We start from the raw sequence: 24,268 nt of genomic DNA on the forward strand, positions 1-24,268 counted from the left end.
AGGCAAATTGATGAGATATTGCAGTTCAGGAAGAAACCAACTGAAACTTTACAAGAAACCTGGGAGAGGTTTAAGGGTATGTTGGTAAAGTGTCCACACCATGGCATCCCAGATCAGATGCTAGGACAAAGATTCTATATGGGTTTGGCTGACAGTCTAAAGGCTAATATAAATGTTTTAGCGGGGGGGGGGGGTGCATTCTTGAGCCAATCATTCACAGAGTGTACGATTCTTCTTGACAAGATGGCTCAAAATTTAGGCTGGATGACGAGAGATACAACACTCACTCTAATAGTGCATTCCGTTGCTCTTTACCCAAACAATACAAATGCAGAAAACATAGCCACTCTAATGAACCAGATGAGTTTGTTGGCAAAGAAAATTGACGAGATGGGCACAAAACAGGTTCACATTGTTGACACAACAAATGGAGGCCTATGCACTCCTTGCATCAATCAGCAGTATGTTTGCTCGTGGAGTGGAGAAAATGATAACCAAGGCTTCAGAGAAGACATGAATTAGGTAAATAATTTTGGGGGTCAAAGGCAAGGTGGACAACAATGGGGACCCTAAAATCAGCAGTACAAACCAGCCCATCAATAGTACAATACTAATCCTGTGGGAGCACGACCACATGGCCAAGTTGTGCCCTAGCAAAGGCAACCAGGTTACAATCAAAAGCACTAATAATCATTGTCTTACCAACAACCTCATCAACAGCAATTGTCCAGACAAGAAGATAATAATATGATAGAAATCAAGGGCATGTTGCAACAAATCGTTGGGACTAATGAAAAGATGCAAGAAAAGTTAGCCGTACATGACTCGGCTATTAAAGGAATTAAAACTCAGTTAGGCCAGTTTTCCATGGCTTTGAACAATCGCCCACAAGGAACATTGCCTGCAGACACACACATCAATCCAAAAGAGTAGAACTAGAATTAATTAATAGCAGTAAGTCTTAGGAATGGAAGGCATTTGGATAGAGAGCAAGAATTTGCTCAATTAAATAGAGAGATAGTGCCACCTACTCCAGTATCATTCGAGATTAAAGAGTCGACGGAGCTCATAGAGGTTGTAATTGAACAAGCACAAGTTGTCAAAGGTAAGGAGAAAGAAATTGAACAACTCCCAGAACATGAAGTAGAAAAGACTTCTAATTAGGAAAAGACACAGATCAGCGGATAGAAGCGACCTCCAGCACCATTCCCTCAAACACTGGCAAAGCAAAAGAAAGATGATCAATATAGAAAATTCATGGAAATGCTAAGGCAGATTCAATTAAATATTCCTCTGATGGATGCTTTGAGGGAATTCCAGGCTATGCTAAGATGATGAAGGATTTGATGTCTCGAAAGTTTGACTTCCAGGACCTGTCTACTGTGACTCTCACTCAAACTTATAGTGCTGTAGTGACAAGGCCTATGGCTCAAAAGTTGTCTGATCACGGTAGTTTCATTATCCCATGCACAATTGGGAGTTATGCTTTTGCTAAAGCATTGTGTGACTTGGGAGCCAGTATTAACTTGATGCCCTTGGCAATCTACACAAAGTTATGCATTGGTAGAGCTAGATCAACCTCAATGTTACTGCAACTGGCTGATCGCACAGTGAAAAGGCCAACAATAATTCTGGATGATATGCTCGTTCAAGTGGGAAAGTTTGTATTTCCTGCTGATTTTGTTGTAATTGACTGCCAGGTTGATGAAGAAATACCCATAATTTTGGGAAGTCCATTTTTTAGCTACTCGGAGAGCATTGATTGACTGTGAGACTAAAGAGTTGAAAATGAGATTGAACAATGAAGAAATAATATTCAACGTTCAACAATCTATGAAGAGGCCTAGCAAATTTGCAAATTGTTCGCTAGTGGAGGCAGTTGATGTGATACTACAAGAGAAGGATGATACTCTTCACGTCGGAGACCCATTGGAAGCTTGTTTGATGAATTTAAAAGAAGTGGATGGTGAAGAGTTGTCAGAGTGGGTTATGGCTCTCCAAGTTCAAGGTTTCAGGAAAAGGGAACCTCAGTTTGAGCCATTACACTTAGAAGAAAGAAAAATACCACCTGCGAAGTCGTCAATAGAGGAGCACCATAGTTGGACCTGAAACCACTTCCAGCTCACCTCAGGTATGCTTTCTTAGGGCCTAACTCTACTTTACCTGTTATTATCTCATCTGGTTTGTTAGCTGTGTAGGTAGAACAACTCTTACAAGTGTTACAGGAATGTAAAACTGCTATTGGTTGGACCATGGTAGACATTAAGGGTATTAGCCCGGCCTTTTATATGCATAATATTTTCTTAGAAGAGGGGCACAAGCCTTCCATGGAGTATCAAAGAAGATTGGACCCAAACATGAAGGAAGTGGTGAAGAAGGAAGTGATTAAGTAGCTGGATGCAGGCATCATTTTTCCTATCTAGGATAGCATCTGGGTAAGCCCAGTCCTATATGTTCCGCAAAAAGGTGGCATGACTATTGTACATAATGAGATTAATGAGTTGATCTCTACTCGTACGGTCACAGATTGGCGAATTTGCATGGATTACAAAAAACTTAACAATGCCACCCGGACCACTTTCCCTTGCCGTTCATTGACCAAATGTTAGATAGATTGGTAGGGGGGTCTGACTTTTGCTTTTTGGATGGATATTCGGGGTACAGTCAGATAAAAATAACCCCTGAGGATAGGGAGAAAACGTCATTCACTTATCCGTATGGCATCTTTGCTTTTCGGAGAATACCGTTTGGCCTATGCAATGCACCGGCCACTTTCCAGAAGTGTATGCTGGCCATTTTCACTAATATGGTTGAAGATATTATGGAAGTCTTTATGGATGATTTCTCAGTGGTGGGAAATTCATTCGATGACTGTCTTAACAATTTGAGAAGAGTGATGAAAAGGTGTATAGAGACAAATTCGGTGCTGAATTGGGAGAAGTGTCATTTTATGGTACAAGAAGGTACAGTTTTGGGGCATTGAGTATCAAGTAAGGGTATCAAGGTCGACCATGCTAAGGTTGACGTGATAGAGAAGTTTCCACCGCCCACTTCGGTCAAGGCTGTAAGAAGTTTCCTTGGGCACGCCGGTTTCTACAGGCGGTTTATAAAGGATTTCTCTAAAATTGCTAATCCATTGTGTAAACTACTCGAAAAGGATCTACCCTTTGTGTTTTTTGATGATTGCAGGTTAGCATTTAAGGATCTGGAGAAGAGATTAGTGACTGCACCAATCATCGTTGCACTCGATTGGGAGCAACCTTTTGAGCTCATGTGTGATGCAAGTGACTATGTTATATGAGCAGTTTTGGGGCAGCAAAAGGACAAAATGGTGCATCTAATTTACTATAAAAGTAGAACGCTAAGCGGTGCACAACTCAATTATACCGTGATTGAGAAAGAGATGTTAGCTGTATTGTTTGCATTCAACAAATTCAGGTCTTATTTGATAGGTTCAAAAGTGATTGTTTATACTGACCGTGCAGCACTTAGGTACTTAATAACAAAGAAGGAGTTAAAGCCACGCTTGATCCGTTGGGTTCTTTTGCTACAAGAATTTGATTTGGAGACCTGCGATAGGAAAGGAACAAAGAACCAAGTGGCAGACCACCTTTCAAGGTTGGAGGGAGCTGAAAAGAATATAGAGGTTGAAGATATAACAGAGACATTCTCGGATGAACAATTACTGGCAGTGGCAATGGAGGAGATGCCTTGGTATGCTGATATTGCTAACTATTTGGCAATCGGTATTGTACCTTATGAACTCTCTTCGATCCAAAAGAAAAGGTTTTTTTGTGATTGTCGGTCTTATTATTGGGATGAACCTTTACTTTTTAAAATCAGTGTGGATAACATGATCCGGATGTGTATCCCCAAGAAAGATCAATCTTCTGTTTTGCAGGCCTGTCACGCTTCACAATATGGTAGGCACTTTGGATGAATTAGGACAACTGCAAAAGTGTTGGAGTTGGGCTTGTATTGGCTGACTTTATTCAAGGATGCCCATGCTTGTGTGAAAAATTGTGATGGGTGCCAAAGAACTGGCAACATATCTCGCCGTCATGAGATGTCGATGACTACAATTCAAGAGGTGGAAGTATTTGATGTATGGGGGATTGATTTTATGGTACCATTTGTCAGCTCGTATGGTAACAAGTACATATGGTAGCAGTTGATTATGTCTCCAAATAGGCTGAAGCTGTGGCTCTTCCAACAAATAATGCAAAAGGAGTGATAATGTTTTTAAGGAAAAATATTTTCACATGATTTGGCACTCCGAGAGCTATAATCAGTGATGGTGGAACTCATCTTTGCAATAGAGCTTTTGCAAAGTTGCTAGAAAACTATGGAGTTCGCCATAAGGTTGCCACATCATACCACCCGCAAACGAGCGAGCAAGTGGAAGTATCTAACAGGAAAATCAAAAGTGTCCTAACTAAGACAGTGAATGTTACTCGGACTGATTGGGCAAGGAAGTTGGATGATGCATTATGGGCTTACCACACAGCATTTAAAACTCCAATCGGTATGTCTCCATACAAGCTGGTGTTTGGAAGAGCCTGCCTTCTACCGGTGGAACTTGAGCATAGAGCCTTATGGGCATTGCGGCAGTTGAATTTGGATATAGAAGCCGCTGGCCCAAGTAGAGTTATAGAGCTACACGAACTCGAGAAGTTTCGATTCCAGGCATTCAAGAGTAGGAGTTTGTATAAGGAAAGGATGAAGATGATGCACGATCACTGATTTAGCATTGTTGTATAACTCGAGATTGAGATTATTTTTGGGTAAGCTGAAATCTAGATGGTCCGGACCATTTAGAGTTGTGCAAGTATTCCCAAGTGGAGCGGTAAAAATTGAGTCTGAAGATAGAACTAACAGATTAAAAGGGAATTGACAAAGGTTGAAGCATTACCTTGGAATGATTAAAGAAAAATGCGAGAAAGAGGTGATGTACTTGAGCGAACCCCAATATGTGAGCAAAGCATATTCCTGAAATCCTACGTCGTGCCGCGATGTTAAATCAAGGGCTTCCTGGAAGGAAACCCATGATTTTGTTGTAAGTCATCGTGTCGTGACGTTAAATTAAGCGCTTGTTGGGAGGCAACCCAAAGTTCGTGATTTTGTTCATTTTTCTCTTTGATTTTGATTTTGATTTTTGGGGTGTGTGACATGTTTTTGAGTGTTGCAGGTATGAAAAAAAATATGCAAGGAAGCATCGCTCAAGGGTGAAGGAAAAAAAATCAGTGACTGAGCGTGCTAGGTCCAGCACATTGCACGAATGTTGGCACGCTAACAGTGGTACCAACTTCGCAAAACAATGAAGTATAGAGAATTACATTGGACCTGGCATGCTCCCATGTAAGTTATATTATAAAATAAAATAAAAGGAAATAATGAAACTAGTAAAACCCAAATCCCCTCCCCTCTTTCTCACTTAAACCCAACGACCGCTTTCCCCCGCACGTCTGTCCCTCTCTCTCACGTCAATCTCCCCACACCCAAATTCCTTGCCTGCCCCTCCCTTACACCACTAACGCCTGCCACCTCCCATTCTCGTCGGCTAACAGGTAAAAATGTTCCCCTCCCTAGTGTTATCTCTCTTTTATTTTGTTACACCCTATATTTTCGTACGTGAAAGTACGCCATAAATAAATTGATGAAAGCTTGAAAATGAGATGTTACATCCCGCATTTTTATACGTTAAAGTTTCATTGTAAGTTAATTGACGTAAGTTCGGGATTGAGATTATTTTGGGATTTTAAGCATTATGCTATTTCAAACAAGTGACGAGTAAATTCGTGAAGGTAAGAGGGTAAGCAAATCGAAGAAAATGAATTTCGTCGAAGTTTGTCATCTTAGGATAAAATAGGGTCAAAGCTATAATACCGGTATTTTTAGACCTGTGCCATACAAGGTACCACATAACCATGTTAGTATGATGTATAAAGTGTGTTAAAAATGAGTAATATTTTTAGTAATTTGAGATAATTCTTAATTATGTGAGTAACTAGTTAATTATTAGTTTAATGAGAGATTAACAATATAATTAAGGATTTGTGGATAATTAGTAGGTGGGGACAAAGCCCCCCACGTGGCAGCCACATAAGAGCCATTAAGTGACTCTTAAATCACTTGGCAAAGTGGCAACATGTAAAGAGATGAGCACCTCATCCCATTTGATTAAAGAACCTGATCAAAACCAAAGGCTTCTCAATTCAAGATTTTGACTAATTCACAAAGATATGAAATTCACTAAACCCATAAAAGTCTTTCAACGTGATTGCTCCAGCAAGTATCATACAAGGTTATGATCAATTTCACAAAGTGATTATATGAAATTTGCTACAAGAACTCATACAAGACTACTAGTAACGTGAGATTTTCATATCATCTTCAACAAGATTTTCATATCGTCTTCAATGAGATTCTCATAGCAATTCAACTAGATTTCATAGCATCTTAAACAACATGAGATTTTGCAATTATAAGGGAGTAGGTGCAATCTTTCTCAAGAATATCATACGGATTTTCCCCTACTTCGATCCGCTATTACGTGTTGTCGCAATCAACGGGTGTTAAAGGGATTGTCAAGAGAATCGGTTCAGGTATGTTAAGGCTATCCCTTCTTTCTTTTTGGCATGATCCAAATGATACAAATAAAACGAGCAAAATACACAACTTTCATAAATGACTCTATTCATAGAAATACTAGGGGTGTCTATATTCTTGATTCCCCATGTGTCTTATTATTCTATCATCTGTTCATTGGTCTCAGAAAAATACGTATTTCATAAAGTTTATCCGAAAGGCATATTGATTTTATGATATTCCGAGAAATCTTATTAATATAATTCTTATGCATTTCATGCATTTATACATGTACATTAACCCATGACCAGATGGTGTTATATACGCGTATATTATATGTATATGGGATATGTAAAAAGGTTATGGCGTTATATACGTACCACCACCTGATCAGCTGGTATACGTTGATGATTTTCCCACAGTGGCCGAAATAATATGATGGGATGCCCTCAGAGGCTTGATGATGTTATGAACGTATATACCTATGCATGGTATGACATTTATACGCATATGCATGACATTATAAAAATGAAATGATTCACAAAGCTATGCAGACGTACATGTCGAGTCTTTTACTCCATGTTTCTCTCATGTCTATTATTTACTAATTTTTATTCCTTACATACTCGGTACATTATTTGTACTGACGTCCCTTTTGCCCGGGATGCTACGTTTCATGCCCGCAGGTCCCGATAGACAGGTCGAGAGCCCTCCAAGTAGGCTATTAGCTCAGCGGAAGATATTGGTGCGCTCTATTTGCTCCGGAGTTACTTGTTTGGTCAGTATGATTTAGATGTGTATTGTTTGGTATGCGGGACTCTGTCCCGACCTTTATGAAAATTATGTATTCTTAGAGGCTTGTAGACAAATGTCATATACGTAAAAGATTGTATGGCCTTGTCGGCCTATGTTCAGTGTACGCGTAGTTATTTTGGCCTTATTGGCTCGTATGTCTTATGTATAAGGGAGATCAAGGATGCCCTACATCAACCCTATTCGGTATAAATACAACCTCAAGCCATTTTTGAAGGGTTACACAATACTTTGGGAGGCAAGAAACACACAAGGAGCAAGGCGGAGAATTCTTCTAAGAGTTTTTCACTTTCTTCTTCATATTTCTATTGTTGGTTATGACTTTTTATATTGTAATCTTGCATAGTATTATGAGTAGCTAAACTCATCATCTAGGGTTGATGGAACCAATTTTTGGATGGCTTCTTAATTGCATATTGATATAATTGAGCCGTTTTTACTCTCTAATTGTTCAACTATGTACTTCTTGTGGTTAATTGAAGGGCCCTTGATTAATCATGTCTAGATATCTTGTGTTTCTTGAGAGAGAATACTTGATTAGATTGTTGTTGAACAATGCCAGTAAGTTAAGAGATTAATTACTTGGATTTAAAAGCGGGATTAGAGATAACAAAGCTTTGGCATGAACTTTATGAGTTGTACGAATTGTCAGCTAGAGTAATTCGAGAGAATACTTCTAGTAAAAATCGTAATTGATCGAGAGATAATTACGATAAACAAGAACTCATCTTCTTTAGAGAGTGGTGCGGCGAGATTATAGCTAACGTATTAGGAATTAATCCGGCAATTGGGGAAATCATAAACCCTAGAACTTTTTATCCTTGATTCAACCTCATTCTTGCTAGTTGATAGTTTTTATTGTTATTATGTCTTAGTTAAGTAATTTTCGTTAATTCACAAATCAAATTGTAAACTCTGAAAGTTGTCTGAGCTTATCATTAGTGATATTAAAAAGTTGAAGCAAATTGGTTAGTTCCCTGTGGTATTCGACTCCGGACTCTTAAATATGATTATTTTTGCAGCGACCGCTTAGTCCTTTTTATAAGTCATAGTTGGGCGTGATCAGTGGGTTCTGAGATTGTGCAACAAACTGAAGCTAAGGTGAAAATCATCAAGGGCCGCTTAAAAATTGCTTCAGATAGACAAAGGTCTTATGCCGATCTTAAGAGGCATGAAATTTAGTATCAAGCGGGCGATAAGGTATTCTTAAAGGTTTCTCCATGGAAGAAGATTATGAGATTTGGCCATAAAAGAAAACTTAATCCTCGATTTATTGGACTATATGAAGTACTTGAGAGAGTTGGCCCAGTTGCTTATAAACTAGCTCTTCTATCTGAGTTAGAAAAGATCCATAACGTCTTCCATGTTTCTATGATTAGAAAATACCACTGAGATCCATCTCATGTTCTTCCTATTGAGTCTATTGAGGTCAATCCTGATTTGATATATGAAGAAGAACCAATTCAAATCTTAGCGCGTGAGATAAAAGAGCTTAAAAATAAGAGAATCCCTTTAGTGAAGGTCCTTTGGAGAAATCATTCTAGCAAAGAAGCTGCTTGGGAGCAAGAAGAGGATATGCGAGTTCGATATCCACATTTGTTTTGGGACTAGTGTAAGCTAAATTTCGGGATAAAATTTATTTAAGGGGGAGAGAGTTGTAACACCCCAAAGATTTAACTAATGTTTGTATTCTCGATTGAACATCTTTATAATGAGGATAGATTTTATTTAGCACTTCCTAAATGTGAATTTGACGATATAGGAAAGTTTCTTACTCTAGATTATGTTAATATCTATAAAGAAGTTCCATGGTGTTTTTGATTAATTTTTATTAAACACAACAGATATGTATAATGTTTTGGGAAACAAACCTTCCATATTATCTAAAGATATTTAGTACTTTGGGCAGCCATTTTTTTCATACTTATCCAAAGTTTATATATATTACTTTTGTGACTGGCTTTTCCATAACCTCCTCTCATATTTCATTCCTTCATGCCAAAGAAAACCCATACCCTCTCTTCTTCTAATCACATGAAATACTATATGAATACCATCAGAAGTTTTCATTAAACCAACCAGCCAAACTAGTTCTTGGTGTAAGTTGCTCATCTCTTTTGTGGTAAGTTTCTAAACCCATTTTTACACTAGACAACTATTTTTTTTTCCATATCTTCTTGTATCGAGCTCCATTTTAAGTGATCTAAGCTTTGCTGGAAAGATATTTCATAGCTCTAAAACTAATTATTCAGGCACCAAAACCTAGTTTTACTTGTATTTACCCAAAAAGGGATGATAAAGTACAGGGTAGGTGCTGCCCAGATTTTCTATTTTGCAAACCCTCCCTGTACTACTATTAGTATTTTTAGCATAACTCTTTTTACGAAATTGATATTTAGGTGCTTAAAGATTCCTCGGAACCCTAAGACATACATCTATAACTTTAATGTAGACCATAAAGTCTATTTTGTTCGTTTACTTCTTCAAACCTCAGCCACAACACAAGACAGTGGGATTGTTCAAAATTTCTGTTTCAAATATATAGGGTGATTTTCACCAATATCATGTTGAGTTCGACATGCTGAAGTCACTGAACTTATATAGATATTTGATTATGTATTTAAGGTATATATATCCTTGTAAAATCTAAGGGTAAGTGTTTGAGGAAGTGGACAGATTTGGTTGGTCTATGGCATAGACGATTCGAACGTCCTCAAGTTGTGGTTGAACTATTTTGTGGTAAAACACTAAGGTTTGTGAATAAACTTTGTACTATTTTTACTTGCTGGAATGGTTTGAAATAAAATGAGAATTTGTTTCTTTGGTATTTAATTTATATCATTTATTTGTGTTATATCAAGTATTGTAAGATATTCACTAAATCGCCCACTCGTACGGATTGCTTGATCATTTTGCATTCTTGTTGGGACTTTGTCCTTCTTGTGGCAGTGACTTTGTCACTCATCTCAGCATGCCTCTTGATTTGGATCTTTTGCTATATTTACTTTGGATTTGTAGTTCGTCTTAAGTTATAGAACTTGTCCGTGTTAAGTACGAACTACAAAGCCATTTTTAATATAGTTCTTGATTCTGTTGACTATTGGGTTTCGACCCTACTCGATTTTGGGCTTCGGTCCATCTTGATATTTGATTATGCTTAGTGTGATGTCATGACGTAACATTAACAAAAAATGGATATTTGGCAAACTCTCTTGGATTGATATTATACGCATTCTTGACACTTGAATCTTGAACATTGTTATTGATATTTGGAAACACTTCAAGGTTTTTTATTCGATACATTTGATATATTTTTTTACTTGATTTAAATTTATGTTTCATTTGATACACCTACCACTGAAAAGGGGAATTGGAGAATGTAATGGCTCCAAGCCTAAAGTTTATAGACCACTAAGCTTTATGCTTAGCGATAGTTATTTTTTATTGTAGGTAATGTGCGAGAAGAGATTTGAAGAAGGCCTTTGGGAGTAGACTTTTCGGGAGCTTTTGTGGAGATCACATTTGCATATGCACCTAGGTTTTGTATAGTTTTGGGATGTGTACATGATCTATGTGTCAAACTTATGTATGTAATTTAGGAGGCTTATTGGATCTCATGATCATAAGCTTGTAACTTGAACTTCATGACTTATTTCGCTGTTTTAGGGTGTTTTAATAACCCAGGTCTTGTAATATGCTAAATTTATACTTTGTCTTTTAAATATGTACAAAGGAGAAGACTAGTTTTCCTTTTATGCTTGCTAGTTTGAGATTCATGTACAATATAAACCTGCAGTGATGTCGAATGAAAAGTATAATTTTGTTAGGAAGTTGCTTTAGCGTGTTGATTATTCAAGAGGGTTGTATCACATTATCTTGATACTTTTACATTGTATTTCCTTATCGCATGAGCCTATTTCAGCTACTAAATAATTATGAATGTCTTTTTAGATTAATATCTTCTGAACATTGTAAGTAGTAAATTAACTTTGTTTCGTAAGTTGCACCTTGCCAAAGGGGTTGCTATAATAGTTTTCAGAATGATATCCCAAAAGTAAAAAGGTTTGAGCAAGAAATTGCATAAAACCACAATTTTTACTTTTGAATCTAGAAAGGCATGGGTCCTTTCCATTTAATACTCTGTGTACATGGCAGCCCCCAATTGATTGTGTAGTTATCTTTCGCTATCCAAATTCCCAACCAAAGGATTATGATGGCACCTAACAACGCTTGCTAGGCAGGCCAACACTTAACAGAAATAAAGGAACAAAAAAGGCATAAAACAACATGATATCATAGTAAAGAGTAAAGTTCAGTAATACATAACAAGTCAACCAAACATTCATCTAATAAACTCTCAGAATTGCCGGCACCGAGCTTTTAAGCTTCTAATGATTTACTAAATACAACGTCTGAAATGATAAATAACATTGTTCGATACAAATAAATAGTAGAAGATCTAATAGAAAGGTGACTTCAAGGCCCGCGGACGAGAGTGCAATACTACCTCGAGTACCTCAAATCACCATCTACTCAATCCTTTGAGTACAACTAGATACGATGTCAGTATCTGCACAAAAAGTGCATAAGTGTAGTATGAGTGCAACCGACCTAATGTACTCCATAAGTTTCAAGCCTAACTATGACGAGGTAGTGACAAGGCTAAGACAAGACACCTAATATATAATCCTGTTCCATTAAATAACGAGGAAAAATGTTGAGAGATATAGAAATTAAGATAACGAGGAGAAATAACAAGTAAGATAACAAGAAATATAACGAGTTAGATAATGAGAGTAATAAGAAGCAGAAATAGTACGAGTGTAATGACCCGACTGGTCGTTTTTCTTATTTGAGCTCTGATTCCCCATTTGAAGCTTCCAGTGTGTGTATTTGTGGCTATGTGACTTGCGGAGATGGTTGATTTTGATTCCGTGGAGGTTTTGGAACGCTTGGTTCTTAGTTTGGAAGCTTAAGTTGAAAATATTGACAGATATTTGACTTTTGTGGAAACATCCCCGGAACGGTATTCTGGTGGTTCCAATATGTTTGTATGGTGATTTTGTACTTAGGTGTATGTGCAGAATTGGATTCAGAGATCCCTAGATTGATTTGGCCCTTTTTGCCAAAGTTGGCATTTTTAAAGGTTTAGAAATTTGCTAAGTTTGGCCATGGTTTGACTTTATAACTATATGTTCAGATTTTGATTTTGGGATTTGTAATAGGTCATATTTGTAATTTTTAACGTGTGTGCAACGTTTGGTGTCATTCTGAGTTGGTTTGATAGAAATCAGACGTTTGGTTGTGATTTTAGCGTTTCTTGAGTTTTATTGTGAATCCGATGTATTTTTGGTGTTCGATTCGTGGTTCCGAATGTTATTTTGGTGGTCTGAGCTTGGGAGCACGTTCGTACAATGTTTATGTACTTGTGTGAATGTTTAGTGTGGAGCCCCAGGGGCTCGAGTGAGTTTCAGACGCATTTCTAAGTGTTTTGAGAGGGTTTAGATTTTGCTGGTGCAGGGCTGATGCTGCAGGTCTCGCAAATACGAGATCCTGTTCGCATTTGCGAGGTGGGCTGTAGTGTTTGCATTTGCAAACTTTTGATCACTTTTGTGATTGGGGGCCTGGTCAGGGGTGTCACGCTCCGACCTCGGGGAGCGTGACTGGCACTCAACCGAGATACCCCGGCCGAGCAAGCCTGTACAATATCTTCTACCCAACTTACCCATGAATAAAGAGAAGAATACATTTTATTAATTTGACATTACAGTAAGAGGTCATGTAAATAACACCAGTTCATTTTCATTAGTTACGTCATTAACAAGTCTCCAAAACAGTACATTGTACAATCATAGTTAAAGTGGAACAGATGATACGGTTACAACATTTTTAGTTTAACCTTCCCAAAAACAGATACAACCCACATTATGTACATGGAACAAGATATACAGGACCTTGGAATGAAGTGGGGCTCACCAAGTCAGCTGAGGGGGGAGGGGGGTGTGTGTGCTGCTATCACTGATCAGTACCACCTGCTATGGAACCCCCTGCATCCATTAAAGATGCAGCGCCCCCAGCAAAAGGGATGTTAGTACATGTCGAATAGTACTAGTATGAAAACCAAACATATACAAGGACTTGGAATTACAACATGGATATGATGAATCATGATAAAAATAAAAGGCTTAGTTAGCCGTTAAAGCCATAGCAAATTTATTAAGATCTTTCAATAACAATTATAAATTCATAAGACGGGGATCCTCTACAACTACCTTTACACAAAGCGGCCCTGCTGCCTCACTCCAACATATGCGGGTGGAGGTGCAATCACAATACCAGAAACTCTACACAAAGCGGCCATGCCGCCTCACCCTAATATATGCGGGTGGAAGAGCATTCACCATGCCGCAAACTCTACACAAAGAAGCCCCGCCGCCTCACCCCGATGTATGCGGGTGGAGGTGTATTCACAATACCACAATGCTATACAAAGCGGCCCCGCCGACTCACCCCAATGTATGTGGGTGGAGATGTATTCACAATGCCACACTTCGGATTCCCAGAACAATAATAGTTTATACAAGAGAGTTCCCTTTTTAAATCAACCATTTGGCACCTTTGGCCTTAGCGAGTGTAAGTTCACAAGGTCACATCACATGATTTATGAGTGTTTAATCCCATTGAGTTCATACAAGATCTTCTTCCCAAAAAAAGGAGAATAACATAATTAAGTAAAAAATAGAGAGTCATTAACACACGAGGTTTCTAACACGTTATGCCAATCGAGAATCAATTTTACTAGTTGAATACCCCACATCAATAGCATTTCAAGTTCGACTATACATGATAGAAATTTACAAGGATTCGGGAATTTCAATACTAGAAGAAGCGTTTAGCCTTCATACCTCGCTTTGAGCTTTCCTTAAATTACTATAATATTTCGGAAATCCTAGCAACTTCAATCTATTTTGAGACATAATAAAATTGAATATAAATTAAGAAGATATTCATAGTTTCAGCTCATTTGAGCATTTTATCAAACTTTAGATGTGCAAACTTGATTACAAGGTTCTACCACAAGATTTCATTCACTCCACAACCCAATCTTTACCCATTTGAGCTCAACAATCTTCCCATAAACCTTATTGGTATATGCATGTATAAATATTATTATCACACCTAAGAATCACCCTCCCCCTTTACCCCTCTTCTACCCAAATTCAAAATTGGAGAATTGGGGGAAGAAATTATTACCTTTTAGATACCCTGGAAAGTTCCTTTAGATGAAATTCCAAAGCTTGATCCAAGTTGAGTAGTGAAATCATTGAATCATCCCCTTTCTCGCTCTAGGATAGCTCTCTCCTCTCTCTAAAATATCAGATAACCCCTAAAAAATGATCCCTATGGCTAGATAAAATGAATTGGGGACGAGTTATTAAATTATAAAAATGAAGCTTCGGTCGCATATGCGACCGCATAACGCTTTTGCAGCCCGAAAAATGGGCCACATAATGGCCCCCCAAACTGGGCACTTCTGCCTCACTCTGCGACCGATCTGCGGTCTGCAGACCTATTCTACAGTTGCATAATGCACCGCAGAATCACTCTCCGAAAACCTTTGAGCTAGGTCTGCGATGGGTTATGCGGTCCTCAAAATAATTATGCGATCGCATAATGGACCGCATAATGATCCGAAAATTTGCCCAGATTTCTGCCTCAGTCTGCGGCAGATCTGCGGTATGCAGACCATGAAACCTCGGGTTTTAGGCAAAATTTTACGGGGCCTTACAAGGGGAGATCACTTTTGCGATCATAGGATCGCTTTAGCGAAGGGGCCTGACTTCGCAAATACGAAGTCACGGTCGCGTTTGCAACATTTCCTGGGATCAGCAAGTGCCACTTTTGAGATGGTTTTTCTGCAATTGCGAGGGTTCGTATTTGCAAACCGTTAGTCGCATTTATGACATCCGCAGCTGAACAAAAGGTTGGAATTTCGAGACTTAGTCTCATTTTATTATATTTTGAGCCCTAGATTTGGTGGGAGGCGAATATTTTGAGGGGATTTTCACATATAGCTATTAGGGAAGTGATTTTGACTCAATTTCAATATTTTAACTTGATTTCTTATGGATCAAAATCACGGGATTTGAAGGAAAAGTTTGGGAATTTTTGACTATGTTTTGAAAAATAAAAATTTGAGTATTAGAGTTGAATTAGACTTGGATTTGAAAACCAAATACATATTTGGACTCGTTGGATTATGGGTTGTCAAGATCTACCCTTCGACTTGAGTTTTGACCGGGCGGGCCTGGGGTTGACTTTTGTTGAGTTTTGGGGAAATGCATCAAGATCTTAACTTTATTAATCGAAATTAGTTTCTGTTGCGATATTTGATATTATTAAGTTGTTTTTGGTTAGGTTTTAGCTGAGCAGAGGCGAACTTCATAGGAAAAGCTATTTTAGAGTATTGATTGAGGGCTTTTGAGGTAAATATCTTGTCTAACCTTGTGTGGGAGAATTACCCTTTATGAATTGGCCTAATTGCTTGTTTGTGTAATGTATAAATGACGTGTATCCGAGGTGATGAGTGTGTACATAGTTGTATATGTAATTCATGACCGAATTTGACCCGAGGTTGTTCTTATTGCCTTGATTTGCTTGATAGGTTTTTGCTCTTCGTGTATTCACTTTGGATTATTAGTTGAGTTCATGTTCCATGCTAGAGATCATGTTTTAGGATTTGCATTTCCTAAAGTGGCCAAGTTGAGCATTTGTGAGATTTTTTCAAAATTAAGTTAGCTGAATTCATGTTATTATTTTGAACACTCATTCGCATTCCCTTTACTAGTTTTTCCTTAAGCACTGCATTGGTAAATTGTGAGTTTATATCTTGATGACAATTGTTGTCATATTGTGTTGTTATGATTATGGCACATGTGAACTTGTTGGGCGGATTATTGGGGTGTTTGCATGAGGTTTCTACTGTGCTACTGTTATTGTTGATATTGCACATATGGTGAGACAAGGCGGGCTATATATATCTATCGAGATTGCGCTTGTGGGGAGGCAGCTTGGGATGATTATTAATATGCATGTGGTGAGACAAGGAAGGTATTTACTTTATTGTTGCGCATGCGGTGAGATAAGGGTGGTTATGTGGGGATAATATGTGATGGCCTAGGGGCATTTTATTGATGATGTTTTTGTGGTGGTGAAAAAGGAGTATTCTTATTTGTGCCGATGACTTCTCTGTGTGTGTCATGCATTTTACGTGATTTGTTGCATTGTTTCCAATGTCCTAATCTGTGTCTCTGTTATTACTTGATGATTTGGTTGTCAAAAGGGATTTACCTATGTGCAGTTGTTATCTCATATTCTATTTAGTTGTTGGCAACAAAACAGATTGAAATAAAAGGAAAGTTGTTATCATGAAATTACTTTATTTTATTTTCGATAAATTCATATTGAACGCGTTATTGGTAATTGACACGGGTACGACACACATGGTGGGATGAGGTCTTTACCGTGCAGTTGTTGTATATGTTGAGGCACGAGGTTTTTGCCGTGTGGGTGTGACTTATATTGTGGCATGAGGTCTTTGCCATGTGAGTGCAACTTATATTGTGGCACGAGGTCTTTGCCGTGTGGGGTGTGACTTATGTTGTGGCACGAGGCCTTTGCCTTATGAGGATGATTGATAATGTGGGCACGAGGTTCCATATGTGTGCGATTCTATTTGATTACTTATTGTCGAAGCGGGACCTTTATTTGTTCTAAATTGTTATCGCTTAGTCTAATGAGATTAAAGTTATAGCTTTCTGTTATTCTTTCGATTGCCGGTTTTGATATTTGCACGAGTTATTTGACTAGTGAGTGTCTTGATTTAAACCTCGTCACTACTTCACCGAGGTTAGTCTTGATACTTACTGGGTACCGATTATGGTGTACTCATACTACGCTTCTGCATATTTTTGTGCAGATCCAGGTACCTTGGATTATGCTGGATGCTAGAGTATTGAGCTGAGTAGGGGAGACTTCAAGATATACATGTTGTTCCGCTCTCAGGCCTCAGAGTCACATTCAAATACTTTACTTTTACTATTTTATTGAATTCCAAAACAATTTTGTATTTGAGATTTCTTGTATACTCTCTGTAGAGCTTATGACTCAGTATTACTGGGTTTGGATTGTATGATCGTTGATCGTTATGGCATATTCCAGTTTTTATTTAACAATTAAGTATTTTTTTCTATTGTTATTATCATGTGTTAGGATTACCTAGTCATAGAGACTAGGTGCCATCACGATCCTCAGGGTGGGATTTTGGGCTGTGACAATTTGGTATCAGAGCTCTAGGTTCATAGGTTCTACTAGTCATAGGCAAGTTTAGTAGAGTCTTGTGGATAGGTATGGAAACGTCTGTACTTATCTTCGAGAGGCTACGAAACTATTAGGAAACTTCACTTCTTTCATTCCTTATTGTACAAATTTATTGATTTCAGAGTTTGAGCCCTTATCTTTCTATTCCCTCACCGAGGTGAGGACACGAGCTGCTGTTACTAATGATGCTGCCCCCAGGGCCGGTGTTGCCAGGGGTCGGGGCAGAGGCAGAGGCTAAGGAAGGGAACATACCAGAGCTAGAGCACCTGCTAAAGCAGTAGTTTAGGAGCCACAAGTAGCTTCAGTTGGGGTGCAGGCACCCGAGGCACCGGTCGCTACCCCTGGACTTTATGAGACGTTAGCGCACTTCCTGAGCATGTTTGGTACCTTGGCTCAGGCGGGGTTGATTCCAGTTGCACTAGCTACTTCACAAGATGGGGGTGGAGCTCAGATTTCCATCGCCCGTACTGTAGAGCAACATACTCATGTTGATCAGACTCCGGGTGTTATGGCGGTGCAGCCCGTGAATGCGGTTCAACTTCAGGTCAGGGCAGTGGAGTCAGAGGAGTAGCAAAAGAGGTTAGAGAAGTTCAAGAAATATCATTCTCTTACTTTCACTGGCATAACTTCTGAGGACGCACAAGGTTTAATAGACCAGTGTCACCGTATTCTGCTCACTATGGGCATAGTGGAGTTTAGCGGGGTCGCTCTTACTACTTTCTAGCTGACGGGGCCGACATATAAGTGGTGGCATACTTATGAGGAGAGTACGCCAGTTGGTGCAGCGCCACTTACTTGGGCTCAGTTCACTAATCTATTTTTGAGGGAGTTAATTCCATAGACATTCAAAGATGCATTGCACACCGAGTTTGAGAAGTTGCGCCAAGGGGCTATGACTGTGCTCGAGCATTCTATGAGGTTTAGTGAGTTATCTCATCATGCACACACTTTTGGTTTTCACTATTAGAGAGGGAATCCACAGGTTTATTGAGGGGCTCAGTTATGGTCTCAAATTTGGGACGGAACGGGAGTTGGAGACTGACACTCCATTTCATTAGGTTGTGGAGATCGCTAGGAGGTTGGAGCACATCCGCAGTCTAGATAAGGAGGATAGGGAGGCTAAGAAACCTCGTGGACCTGGAGGATCTACTGGTCCCTATTTTGGGGGTAAGGCGTATCATGGTAGAGGTTTTGTTGGTCAGCCAGTTCAGTCTGCACTTTAGGCTTCCCATGGTACTACAGTTATCCATGGATCCCAGGGCACTTGTTCCAGACAGTTCCCACAACCACGTCAGCAGAGAGGTTATTTTGAGTGTGGGGATATCAGGCCTATGGTGAGAGATTATCCCAGACTCTGGGCGGGTGTACCTCAGCAGAGTACTCAAGCTATGGGTTCCGCTCCAGTTGCTACTACACCTGCACAACCACCTAGAGATGGGAGACATGGGGTAGAGGGCGTCTTAGAGGGGGAGGTCAGGCCCATTGTTATGCTTTCCCTGGTAGAACTGAGGCAACTACACCAGATGATGTCATTACAGGTATTGTTCCGTTTTGTCATAGAGATACATCCATTTTATTTGGTCCGGGTCCTACTTATTTGTATATGTCATCCTATTCTACTTTGTGTTTGGATATGTTTCGTGATCCTTGAGTAATCCTGTTTATATGTCTATGCTTGTTGGGGATTCTATTTTGGTGGACTGAGTCTATCATTCTTGTTTGGTCAATATTGGGGCTGTGAGACTAGGGTTGACCTTCTTTTACTTAATATGGTGGGTTTTGACGTGATATTTGGAGCTGTGGCCACGACTTGCGGTTGCGGTGCTCCACAGACATGGGGAGTCCGTTGAGTGTTGTGGTATTTTTCTACGAGATTGAGTTAGTGTAAGATTTTTGATTGATGGGATGTTTATCATACTTGTTATTCTGAGTTGAGGATGGGATCCTCGTATTTTCATATGGATCACTATGTTTGGACCAGGCTAAGTGTCGCGGTGGGGTTATGTTAGGATGAGATTCCTTATGATTATTTTGTGTGTTTTGCTTCTCGCTTGTGGGATGGATTCATAGTATGGTACTAGTAAGGAGTTGCGCCTGCTGGACTTGTTGGATAGTTCTCTCATGTGTTTCTCTTCCTATCTTCAGTTACATTCAGGCTGCTGCTTGTTGGGTATGGATTGCGACGTACGTGACTAAGTGGCATCGATCAAATAACTTGTACTAAATGAGATGAGATCATTGGACCTAGAATTGGTGTGATCGGACTTGGATGAGGTGTGTCGGGATAAGAATGTCGTTGATCAGCTTAGAGCTTAGCGTTAGTTCTAGCCAGGCGAGAGAAGTCCACGACTTGTTGGTTGAGTGAGTGGTATGAGTGTTGTGGAGGTTTGGAACAAGGTTCTAGTTGATATGAGGTTATTTACCGGTACCGGGATTGGTAATAGGTAGCTATTGTTGTTGGAGATATTGTTATGGGTATACGAGCGATGGGTTATATCATGTGGTCACACCTTGTGGATGTATTTGTGATTTGCTGTAGCTGGTCGAGGTTGATACAGTGTGTATATGTGTTAATTGAATCTTAGAAGGAGGCTTAGATATTGAAATTTAGTTCTAAGGCTTATCAGTTAAGGTGGAAGGAATAATCTTCAGTCGAGAAGGTATTGATAGGCTTGTGTGGATTGGGTTGATGTGGGATCACCTATGGGTATGTGTATGGTGAGTTTATACAACTATTTGATGGCTCGGGAAAGACTCTTGGCACATTCGAGGATGAACGTTTGTTTAAGAGGGGGAGAATGTAATGACCCGACCGGTCATTTTCGTATTTGAACTCTGTTTCCTGTGTGTGTATTTGTGGCTATGTGACTTTAGGGGATGGTTGGTTTTATTACGGGGAGGTTTTAGATTGATTTGGAATGTTTGGTTCTTAATGTGAAAACTTAAGTTGGGAAAGATGGCCGAGGTTTTGACTTTTGTGGAAATGACCTTAGAACGATATTCTGGTGGTTCCAATAAGTTTTTATGGTGATTTTGGACTTAGGCGTATGTTCGGAGTTGGATTCGAAGGTCCCTAGGTTGATTTGGCTCTTTTTGTCGAAGTTGGCATTCTTAAAGGTTTAGAAATTTTCAAAGTTTGACCATGATTTGACTTCATGGCTTTGGGTTTGGATTTTGCTATCATGACTTGGAATAGGCTTGTTTTGTCATTTATGACTTGTGTGAAAAGTTTGGTGTCATTCTGAGTTGGTTTGATAGGAATTTAACGCTTGATTTTGATTTTAGCGATTCTTGAGTTTCATTGTGAATCCTATGAGTTTTGGGTGTACGATTCATGGTTTTGGATATTATTTTGGTGGTTTGAGTTTTCAAGCAAGTTTTTTTGATTTAATGTACTTGTGTAAATATTTAGTGTGGAGCTCGGGGCGCTCCAGTGAGTTGCAGATGCGTTTTGGAGTGTTTTGAGAGGGTTCAGATTTTACTGGTGCATGGCTGGTGCTGCGAGTCTCGCAAATGCGAGATCCTATTTGGATTTGCGGACCTCGCATTTGCATGGTGGGCATCGTATTTGCAAGGTGGGCTGGGGCTACAGTTTTTGCATTTGTGAACTTTTGATCGGTTTTGCGATTAGGGACCTTTTACGATCATAGGATCGCTTTTGCGATCATAGGATCTGTTTTGCGAATGGGCCTAACTTCGCAAATGCGAAGTCTGGGTCACATTTGCAACATATCTTAGGATCAACAGGTGCCACTTTTGTGATGTTTTTCCGCAATTGCGAGGGTTCATATTTGCGAACCCCGGGTCACGTTTGCGACATCCGCAGCTAAACAAAAGGCTAGGATTTCGGGACTTGGTCTCATTTTATCACATTTTTTGGCCTTAGACTTGGTGGGAGGCTATTTTTGGATGGGATTTTCTAATCTAGCTACCGGTTAAGTAATTTTGACTTAATTTCAATATTTTAACTTGATTTCTTATAGATTTTAACATCAAAATCATTGAATTTGAAGGAAAATTTTGAAGATTTTTCACTATGATTTGAAAATAAAAATTTGAGATTTCATAGTCGAATTGGACTCGGATTTGAAAACCAAACACATATTTGGACTTGTGGGGTTATGAGGAGTCAAGATCTACAAATCGACTTGGGTTTTGATCAGGCGGGCCCAGAGTTGACTTTTATAGACTTTTTTGGAAATATGTAATGATCTTAACTTTATTAATCGAAATTAGTTTCTCTTGCATTATTTGATATTATTAAGTCATTTTTGGTTAGATTTGAACCGAGCGGAGGCGAATTTCATTGGAAAAGATATTTTAGAGTATTGATTGAGGGCTTTTGAGGTAAGTATCTTGCCTAACATTGTGTGACGGAATCACCCCTTAGGATTTGGCCTAATTGCTTATTTGTGTTATGCATAAATGGCGTATACCCAAGGTGACGAGTGTATACACGGTCGTATGTTGATTCATGACCGGATTTGACCTAAGGTTGCTCGTATTGCCTTGATTTTCTTGAGAGGTTTTTGCTCTTTGTGTATTCACTTTGGATGATTAAGTGAGTTCATGTTCCATGCTAGAGATCATGTTTTAGAATTTGCATTTTCTAAATTGGCAAAGTTGGGCGTTTGTGACATTGTTGCTAAATTGAGTTAGCTGAATTCATGTTATTAAGTAGAATACCCATCCGCATTCCCATTATTGGTTTGTCCTTGTGAACTTCATTTGCAAATTATGAGTTTATATCTTGTTGAGAATTGTTCGCATATTGTGTTGTTATGATTATGGCACATGTGGACTTGTTTGGCGTATTGTTCGGGTAATTGCACGAGGTTTATGACGTGCTATTATTATTGTTGATATAGTACATGCGGTGAGACAAGGCGGGCTATATATATATCGAGTTTCCGCATATGTCGAGACAAGGTGAGATGATTATTAATATGCATGTGGCGAGACAAGGCAGGGATTTACTTTATTGTTGCGCATGCGGTGAGATAAGGGTGGCTATGTGGAGATGATAGGTGATGGCCTAGGGGAGTTTTATTGATGATGTTTGTGTGGTGGTGAAAAAGGAGTGTTCCTGTTTGTGCTTATGAATTCTTTGTGTGTGTCATGCATTTTACGTGATTTGTTGCATTGTTTCCAATATGATAATATATTACTCTGTTATTACTTGATGATTTGGTTCCCAAGATGGATTTACCTACGTGGAGTTGTTATCCCATATTCTATTGAGTTGTTTGCATATAATGGATTGAAATAAAAGGAAAGTTGTTATCATGAATTAGTTTATTTGATTCTTGATAAATTCCTCTTGAACACATTATTGGTAACTGACACAGGTACGACACACATTGTTGCACGAGGTCTTTACCGTGAAGTTGTGATATATGTCGAGGCACGAGGTATTTGTCGTGCAAGTGTGACTTATATTGTGGCACGAGGTCTTTGTCGTGCGAGTGTGACTTATATTGTGGCACGAGGTTTTTGCCATGCGGGATGTGACTTATGTTATGGCACGAGGTCTTTACCGTACGAGGGTGATTGATAATCTGGGCATGAGATGCCATGTGTGTGTGATTATATTTGCTGAATTATTGTCGAAATGAGACTTTTATTTGTTATAAATTGTTATCGCTTATTCTAATGATATTACAGTTATTACTTTCTGTTATTCTTGCTGATAAAGGTATCGATATTTTACATAGGTTATTTGACTAGTGATTATCTTGAGTTGAACCTCGTCACTACTCTACTGATGTTAGTCTTGATACTTATTGGGTACCAATTGTGGTGTACTCATACTGCGCTTCTGCACATTGTTTTGCAGATCTAAGTACCTCGGATCATGCTAGTCGCTACAGTATTGAGCTGAGTTGGGTAGACTTCAAGTATACCTGTTGTTCCACTCGCAGGCCCCTGAGTCACCTTTTATTGTTTTCCTTCTATTATTTTATTGAATTCTAAAACAATATTGTATTTGAGATTTCTTGTATACTCTCTATAGAGCTTATAACTCCGTATTACCGGGTTTTGGGTTGTAGGCATGTTTATCGTTATGGCTATATTATGGCATACACCAGTTTGTATTTTAAAGTTAAGTTGTTTATTTCTATTGTTATTATCACGTGTTAGGCTTACCTAATCTTAGAGGCTAGGTGCCATCACGATCCTCAAGGTGGGATTTTGGGTCATGACAACGAGGAATAAAGAACAACTACAGAAAAATAACGATAATACTTTGACAAATAACACCAAACAAGCATTTCACAACATCTCAAGTCAAAGAAAAATGATAAGGCAACCATTAAACAACATAGCCAAGTCCTCATGCCGCATAGTAAAAGCAATGGGTAAGAAATATCAATCAAATGGCACCGCAATACCCTGCGTACATTTATACTCATCCTCATAAGCACGGAAACACCCTTAGTGCATATTCACTCTTCCTCATAAGCATGAAAACACCCTTCATGCAATG

At 39.0% G+C, this 24,268-nt stretch overlaps 1 protein-coding gene and 1 non-coding gene across 2 annotated transcripts; one reads left to right on the plus strand and one right to left on the minus strand.

The window, feature by feature from the left end:
• Positions 1-107, minus strand: LOC117274351 (small nucleolar RNA R71). The gene has a single exon (XR_004504461.1). It is a non-coding gene; the product is annotated as a small nucleolar RNA R71 (small nucleolar RNA).
• Positions 108-2,602: 2,495 nt separating this feature from the next.
• On the plus strand, positions 2,603-4,743 carry LOC138892633 (uncharacterized). The gene is made up of 4 exons (XM_070176368.1): positions 2,603-2,904; positions 3,190-3,284; positions 3,453-3,786; positions 4,320-4,743. The coding sequence occupies exons 1-4, from the start codon at positions 2,603-2,605 to the stop codon at positions 4,741-4,743; spliced, it is 1,155 nt and encodes a 384-aa protein (XP_070032469.1).
• Positions 4,744-24,268: the final 19,525 nt, after the last annotated feature.

Source organism: Nicotiana tomentosiformis, chromosome 5 (assembly GCF_000390325.3).
Source record: "Nicotiana tomentosiformis chromosome 5, ASM39032v3, whole genome shotgun sequence".
Taxonomy (NCBI): domain Eukaryota; kingdom Viridiplantae; phylum Streptophyta; class Magnoliopsida; order Solanales; family Solanaceae; genus Nicotiana; species Nicotiana tomentosiformis.